This window comes from Limulus polyphemus, unplaced genomic scaffold, assembly GCF_000517525.1.
Source record: "Limulus polyphemus unplaced genomic scaffold, Limulus_polyphemus-2.1.2 Scaffold1167, whole genome shotgun sequence".
In the NCBI taxonomy this organism is placed as follows: Eukaryota; Metazoa; Arthropoda; class Merostomata; order Xiphosura; family Limulidae; genus Limulus; species Limulus polyphemus.
Window position 1 is genome coordinate 33,879 of NW_013666777.1, and position 8,867 is coordinate 42,745.

At 34.4% G+C, this 8,867-nt stretch overlaps 1 protein-coding gene across 1 annotated transcript in view; it reads left to right on the forward strand.

Annotated features, from left to right (window-relative positions):
- The window catches only part of LOC106462443 (apoptosis-inducing factor 3-like), a 55,339-nt gene that overhangs the window by 13,351 nt on the left and 33,121 nt on the right, over nt 1-8,867 (forward strand). The window contains exons 4-5 of the mRNA XM_022389712.1: nt 1,862-1,974; nt 2,241-2,357. Of these exons, the coding sequence (XP_022245420.1) occupies nt 1,862-1,974; nt 2,241-2,357 (230 nt within the window). The remainder of the gene's footprint in view (nt 1-1,861; nt 1,975-2,240; nt 2,358-8,867) is intronic.

The following is an 8,867-nucleotide window of genomic DNA, read 5'->3' on the forward strand; positions in this document are numbered from 1 at the left end:
TAACCTAGCCATCTCATAATCATCAGAATCAGCTTTCCTCAAGGGTCCTACCCCATACTAATATTTTGTTTACCCTTAATGTATTAAAAGAAATTCTTACTGTTATTTTTTACATTTTCAGACAACCTTTTCTCATACATTCTTTTTGTCCTAATTTCCTGTTTCACCAACTTTCTTGATATTCTATAATTTTCTAAATCTCCTGTCATACCAGTCAATTTAAATTACATAAATTTATGATGCTTTTCTTTCATTTTATCTCTTAAACTCTTTGTGAGCCAACCTGGTTTTTACTTATAGCTACCCTTTTATTTTTATAAGGAATATGTTTACCTTGAATATTTAAAAATTTATCTTTCAAGATTTTCCACATCTGATCAGTATCTCCAAATAACTCAGCTGCCCAATTGACAATAGCAGTATATCACCAAGTTAAGCTTTTATCAGTTTGTTCTAATATCTGTGTGAATCTTCACTGATCTATAAGTTTTATTAGCTCATACAGTTGAAAAGAATTGTAAAAGAGCTTTCATGACCTGTTTAGATCACTAGCCTATGATTCTCAAGGCTGGGATATAGACATTATTAAATCACACCATGACAGCCAGGGTTAAGAAACTGGTTGACTAAAATTGATAAATCTGCACTTATATTCAAGATACAAGAACAAATTAGCATGATTTTACTCAAGGACTTTCTCCTTGGGGCTGTGAATGCTACATTATGCTCAGAAAAAAAATTGGTAAATTCACAATCACTAATGATTTCATTGGGAGCTTGCTAAGTCTACCCAAGATGAAAATGTTTGATTTTTCCAAATATTTTATGTATAAAACTAAATGAATCAAACTTTTTTGTTGAGAATTTATTATTTCTGATGTATTTTTCTGTGTGGAAGAATTTTTTCTATATGTTTTTAATTTAGTGGTGCAAATTTTCACTTAAGGCAGGATGCACTTATCTGGGCTATAATGATATTTCATTTTGGGAACTGGGGAGATACCTGAAGAAGAAATTCTTTTTATTTCTTTTGTTTTTCTGACACGTGTTTGAGGCTTGAATGTATACAACTTTTATTTAGATATTGTGCCTTGTATTTCAGATGAGGCTTAACTTTTTTGTTGTAGGACCTACAGCGTGATATCTATTTATATGTGACATGCGCATTGTCATGGAATCTACAACATATGCTAACCTTTCTTCCCTGTTTCCCCACAGAGAGATAGTTGCCTTGGCTATGCATATAATGCATAACCTGGTGAATTCCAGGTTTTATAATTGCTATAAATTATCTAGAACACATGACAAAATCATGTAACTACAGCATATCTTCAGCAAGATTAAAGTACTTACTCAGAAGTTTTGAGATAAATCCTAGGGTTTCTCTGATGTTCTTTACTTCTGTAGTTGATATCACTGTTTAGCCATGATAAACCTGGAGAAATAAAATTGGGTCAGCTGTTCTTTTTACTTGTATAAGAGGCTTCCATCCCTATCATCCCAGAAAAATCAAAGCAGTGAATGTTGGAGAAGCCCCGAGATTTATATCAAATAACTTTAATACTGAATGTCTGTAAATTATGTAAATAAGAGTTAGTAGGCCTAAAAATGTTGTGCAAGCACATTTTAAAAGATGAATGAATATGGCATCACACTGAATTCTTTCATGAAATCATAAATAGCATGTTTGAGTGGCAAGAAACATTATAATAAAATTACCAAAAACAAAACTTCCAACACAAATTATGTAACATTAGAATACCTTCAGATTTGCCAGGCTGACTATTGCTGTAAAATGTAACTAAGATATCTCATTACTGCTACAGCTTATTGTTATATCATTTGTGTGTTTAACCTATAGAATGAAGGTTTTTGAGCTCGACAAAGATGGAAGTGTTCTTTTGGTCAAGGAAGGTGGAAACTTTACAGCAGTTGGCACAAAATGTACTCATTATGGAGCTCCTCTGGTTAAAGGTGTGTCAGTTGCAATTAGTGTTTGAATAACAAAGAATATCATTAATTATTTTGTCAGATTTAAGTTTTAAGTATTTGTAAGTAGCTGTAATGTTTTTTCTCTTTATTTTTAAATGTAAATGTCAAATTATTTATTTAGCTGTGAATTTTTAAAAAGTAACTTATAATATTTGTTTTGATAAAATATTTTTAAAGAATTGAAATTTTTTTAGCAATTGAAAAATAACATTTAAAGAAAGTATAAAATGTACTATTTTTATTACCAGGAGTTCTGTGTGAAGGTATGATTCGATGTCCGTGGCATGGGGCATGCTTCAGTGCTCGTACTGGTGACATTGAGGACTTTCCAGGTTTAGACAGCCTTCCAACATACAAGGTGAGAATAGAATAAATCATTCAGGTATATTATCATATAAAATATATGTTGATTTTTACTAAAGAACATTTGGTAGAATTTCAAGGAATTTAATTCTTACTAAAGGTTGTTTTTTCTTTTATTGTTTATAGAACACTGGTAGGTATCATCCTGATTAAGGTTCAAAGTTAATGGTAGTTGGTATAATTTTGGTGTATGCTTAAAGCCAAAACAGTTTTTTATTCTGTTTTTAATCAGGAACTTAAAGTAAACTAAAAGCCAAAATAAGTTTGTCTTAAGAATATCAGTAATCTAAACAGCTCATCAAAGATGCATATATGCAGCACCTGCAACCTACATGTGCAGTCACTGTACACCATGTCAGCATATATATTTTATAAATCTACATCATATGCAAGTTGACTGTACAGTGTACATATTACATACCTTAAATTTCAACAAAATATGTTTATTTGTATGTTGTTGGATGGTTTGCATATATGTTGTATATCATATGCATGCATGTTTTATATGTGCTTTATGTCTGCCTTAAATATATTCTTCTTGCATCTATTTTACAACTGCTGTGCATATCTACATTTTGTATGTTTTTTTAATCTTTCAGAATTGGCCATCATATATATATTTTACAATCATAATTTTTCTAGTTATATTAATTATTTGACTATGGAGCTAGGTGCATTGCACCTACTATGTAACCTCCAAAGTAACCATAAGATTAGTCATACTATAACTTTTGATAATGTATGTGAATCTTCACAAACTTTTGCAGACTATCGGTAAATGTTACAAGGCTTTTTGTTCAAAAAGTATCAGATTTTTTAATTAAGTAGTTTAATTAACGAATTTTTGCATTCAGAATGTTGATTATCTAACATGAAAGGTGATTTTGATCTCAAAATTAAAAATACTCTGTTTGAAAATTGTCTAACTTAATTTTCTTAACCTCTAAAAAAAAGAAAAAATTTATATTTTATCTGTTATTTTCTCTACTCTAACTCTATGCAGGGTTGGTTGACTTGACATACCTCATAACAACTATAAAAAATTAGGAAATAAATTTAAATTACTCTTTTTTTTTTCGAGAACGACTGCAAATTGTAACAAAAAACCACAATTTTTTTATTTTAAATAACTTAAATCTCATAAGAGTATACATCTATTTATATGTATTGATTTTTTATTTTATTGACTTTTGAGCCAAGTCTAACTAATTCCACCATACAAGTTGTAAATCACACAGCACACTTGCAGCTCAAGTTATCATATTGAATAGCATAAAAAAAAGTCATACTGTTCTTAGACTTAGTACTATTTTGTAAAGTACAGTGACATTTTGATTACCATATATTACATGTGTATACGAGTCTGGGACATTTTGTTATGAACAAATTGTAACATGTACTTTATGTTATGAAAGACATTCATTATGGCATCCAAGTCACTGTTACATTGTTACAAAAGGTTTGTTACAAGATTTATTGTGATTGGTGAATTTTGCTACCAGATTCACAACTACCTAATTCAAGTACCAAAGGACATCTTATCATCCCTCTCCCACAGTGAGGGAAGCAAAAGTTTTTAAGTTTAACAAATTTTATCTCGCAAAGAGATCAAAATATTGAAATTTGCCAAGTTTTCCCCTTTGATGGATATGGTGTGTTTGAGGATTGAGTTCATATCTTTTTCAAAGAATGACCATAAGGCCATCGTGAATGGTTTCATATGCACTTGGCAAAGGGCCTCTACTGGCGAAAAGTGATCTCAGTGGCACTATGTGCGACAACATTCATACAAAAATGATACATATATTATGTTTGTAAATGATCAAGTTATTAAAAGTGTTTTGAATTCAAATCAAAGTATGTTAAATTACAATAAATGTTTTTGTAGACCTAAATTATTTTCACTGTAATTTGTGTTTTATGTAACACTGTTAATGATACCCTCTGTAACACAGGCTTAGACACCCTCTCACCCCCATAGTGTTATGTAATTTTTGAATGGTACCCAAATGATTGTACAATTTATGATCTATTATCACTTCTGATTATTGTATGTATGTAAAAAAACTACCTGTCACAAAATCAGTATTTGTAACAAAAACTGCCGTGTCACAAAAATACACCTGTCACAAGTTGTCCTAGTAACAATGTGGTGGTAACGACATGTTCGTAACAAAATTTCTGGATTTTATTTAAAAGTATTATTATTATTTACAAATAAATTCTTAAATTTCAGTTATTTTTCATAAAATGTAGAATAGTAAATAAAAAAATATATATATATTGAAAACAATGATCTCTACTAATTATGATGCTACAAAGTTTTTGTACTCATGCATCATACATACTAAGCCTCATTGATTTCACATGTGAAGGATGTAAGAAATTAATTTCAATAGGTTTTTATATATACATTTTGGAATAAGAAAAATTATAAATTACGATACTAGTAACCACAAAAATCTACCGTAATTTTATCGGGCTTTCAAACTAAACTGTATTTGGGGCTAAAAGATAATGCCAGTTGTGTAGATGTATGCCTAGACAATAAGTACATTTAGTTGCCCTATTGACATGTAAGTTTAAAAGTTCTCTGGCTGAATGCAGTAGAAATAAGTGATGGGTGCCACTCCCACCTTCTATACATCTGCTTCATCTTGTTTACATTCTTCTTATCATCGTTAGCTTCTTGCCTATCTGGTGCTAATTTAGGAGTGTTGGCTCGTAGTGCTTCCCGACCTCCTCCTTTGGTTCCCAAGTCTATTGGCTCCCATAATAGAGTCTGTCCATATTCTTGAGGATCTTTGACTCAGACAAACCATTGACAATGGTGTCGGTGACTATTCCATGGGTGGGGGGAGCAGTAGGATCACGATCACATCACTTACTGGACATCTAGAGCTCTTTCACCAGGGATCCATAGGTACTTCATGTTCTGGATTCAGAGTCGGTCATTCAATTTACATCACCTCCACTGTTATCTGCCCAACTTGTTACCTTTTCACCTCTAACAGATACATAACAAATGGAGCTTCATTCCCAGGCCATAAGAGATTTGTTAATCAAAAAGACAGTAGAGAGGGTCGACCCTATTCTTCCAGGATTTTATTCCCGTTTATTTGTTGTACCCCAAAAGACAGGAGATTTGCGTCCAATCATCGATCTGTCTCGACTCTACCAATTTTTAGATCCTCCTTGCTTTACAATGGAATATTTTCTCAACCTACGATGGCACTTTGCCCAGGGCTCTGAATGACCAAGTTCAATATTCCTGACACTTATCTTCATATTCCCATAGTGGAATCTTCCCGGAGGTTTCTCAGATTTGTACAAAGGGTCAGGCCCTACAATTCAGTGTTCTACCTTTTGGTCTTGCATCGGCACCTTGTCTTCTGCAGAGTTGTACAAGTTTTTTCTCATCATCTGTATTCTTTGGGTCTGTGCACACATTATTATATGGACGACTGGCTCCTTTTGGCACCATCCCATCAATTAGCAAAATAACATTCTGAGATTCTCCTTTCATAAACCACAAGACAGGAGAAATTTATTTTGTCAACGACGCAATATCTCATCCATCTGGGTGTGTTTTTCAATACTCACTTAAGTCGAGCTCAACCAACCCCTATCAGGTTACAAGCCATGGAAACAACCGTCAGGCTTTTACTTTATTCTCTTTCTCTTACTGCACAGATGGTTCTCTCTTTTGAGGATATGGGCATCCCTTGAACCTCTCATTCCTTTGGGATGAGCAAATATGAGGTCTCTTCAATGGTCACTGTGCGACCAATGGATCATCCTGTCTCATTACTCAGGAGGAACATCGTCGAATGGTGACCGGTTCGAAACAACACTTCTATTGGAGTACCCATTCCACCATCTTGTCCTGAGATCCATCTGTTCACAGCTGCATCTGTTCAGGGATGGGAAGCTTATCTTCAAATCAGGAGTTCCAGGGTAATTGAACATAAGACAAGTCTACTCTTCATATCAATGTTCTCGAACTCCTTGCAGTACACTGGGCTATGATTCAAGGTCTGTCTCTTTTGAGGGAAAAGTTGATACATTCCGACAATTCCATGGTGATTTCTCAGATTTATCATCAAGGAGACACACATTCTTGAGACCTTTGTTTTCGTACCTTGGATCTTCTCTATTGGGCTCATGCTAATCATATCAGTCTTTTAAAATGTCATGTTCCAGGAGTGATGAACGTAACTGCAGATCACTTGTCTTGACCCAACAGGATTCTTCCAACAGAATGGATGTTGCATCATGAGGTTTTTCAGTGGATTTGCTCTCAGTTCAGGTCTCTAATGATCAATGCCTTTGTAACTCATTGGAATTCTCAACTGCATTCAGTCAGGACTGGACAGGTTTGCATCTGTATGCCTTTCCCCCAATTCGGCTATTGTCCTGGGTTCTAACTATGGTTAGTTCTACTCCCTGTTGAGTTCTCTTTGTTGCACAATATTGGCCAGCTCGAACGTGGTTTCCTCTTCTTCACTATCTGCAGGAATGTCCACCTCTACCTCTTCCACACTGGCAGTTTCTGTTGAGATAACCTCAATCAGATATTCTCCACCCAGGTGTTTGGAAACTCAGTCTTCATGCTTGGAAGTTATATGGTCCTTTGTGCGACATAAGGGTTTAACTTCTAAGGTTTCTCTGTATTTAACTAAATTTCTCTGTAGGCCAACCACTGCCATTTATCAGTGAAAATGGAATACTTATCATCACAGGCGTATTAAAAGGAATTGAAACCCTCTTCGTCCTAAAGTACCTACCATATCCCATTTTCTAACTTCAGTGGGGTCTTGCTTCATGTACAGTAGCTTTGTATAAGGCATCCTTATCCACTGTTTTTCAGTATTCTAAATATTGGAAGGTTTTTGAATCCTCAGTACTATCAGGTCTACTCAAATCTTTTGTATTCTTAGACCCAAATGACCTTTTCAATTCCTAAACTCAGATTTTACAGTTGTTTTACATGCATTGTTTCATCCTTCCTTTGAGCCCTTAGCTTCATGTTCTTTGTTTTACCTTTCTTTTAAATTGTATTTTTTGTTTTTGTTGTTGGCTTGTGGATGTCATCAGTTGGAGTTGTTTGCAATCCATGTGTATCGGACTCTTTATCATTCCACATTTGTCCTGCTTTACCCCGACAGGTCATTTCTCTTAAAGGCTCTGGTAGCTAGGGAAGGGGAAAGATCCTTCTTGCCAATTCATTTGCCAGCCATTTTTCACCTTTATAACCACTCCGATTTTGATCATTTGTTAGGTCCTGTTAGGACCCTCAAGTGTTATGTGGCTCCTACTAACTCTTTTCAAGGTAGTAGGAATCGATTGTTTGTTCATGGGAATCCTTCTAGTTCCTGTGACTTATCTCCCATTGCTCTAACGTGGTGGCTTCGTAAATTGATTCACATCTCCTATAATGGATTATATTTACAGTAGCTATTTTGAAGACATCTGTTAGACTTTAACCAGGGGTGAGTATTTCCTCAATCATATACTTTTTTATTTTCAGAGTCCCTTTTATTTTTCACTGGATCCCACTCTGTGGTGAGTGTTGCCCAAGCAGATTATGCTTTCTCTTTTCAGTTCCTCACTAGCAACCACTTTCACTATAATTACTACTCCTTGAGTTTGGGGGCCCACGCATTTAGAATTTGGTCCATCGACTTTAGGCAGATAAGCTGTTATACTGTTATATCTTTGAATATTTTTGATATTAATATTATTATTTGTAGTTATTTGGTTTCAATAACTTATGTTTAGTTAGATTTGTACCTACTTCTTGTAAGGGTTTTTTTAATTAACGTTTAGTGATACCCTGTGTACTACAAAGTTAGATTAGGCTTAACATGCATCTTTGTAATTTTAGGCTTACCTGTCATTCATCTTACTGGTAAATTGTAAATCAGGTTAAATATATTGTTTTTTCAACAAGTACCATCTACTAACTTTTTTATTGTCAATATACACTTACTTAATTTTAAAATATAATGAATTTTTCATTGTCATAATTAATTTTTACTTCAAAAAATTAATTTCATTTGTGAGGACCCCTGGTTCTGGGGTCCGCCCAACCTTCTCCCAATATGGCTCGCCTTCCGCTTCAAACTGCCAAGCTCAGTCGGGACGATGTCCATATTGAAAATTTTCATCCACCTGATTATGAATTGGCCTTCCCAGGACTCTACTGCAGAGTCTACTAGTCCTACCTTAGCCCTTTTTTATACATGTTTCACAGTTGTTGTTTTTTTCCCCCTCCTTTTCCAGACATTTTGGTTCATGCTAGGTTTTTTTGTTTCACTTTTGAGTGCTGGTGCTGGCATGTCTCACCCTCTGTGATTCATTTTGCTTTAGCTTGCTTTTCTGCACTTCGAATCTATGTTGCTTGTAATGAGGGGGGGAGTGAATCTGTTAGTCCTATCCCTTACAATACAGGGACATCTTTATTATTCCGATCATCCAGATCATCACTTTGCTATCATGTATCCTGTTCA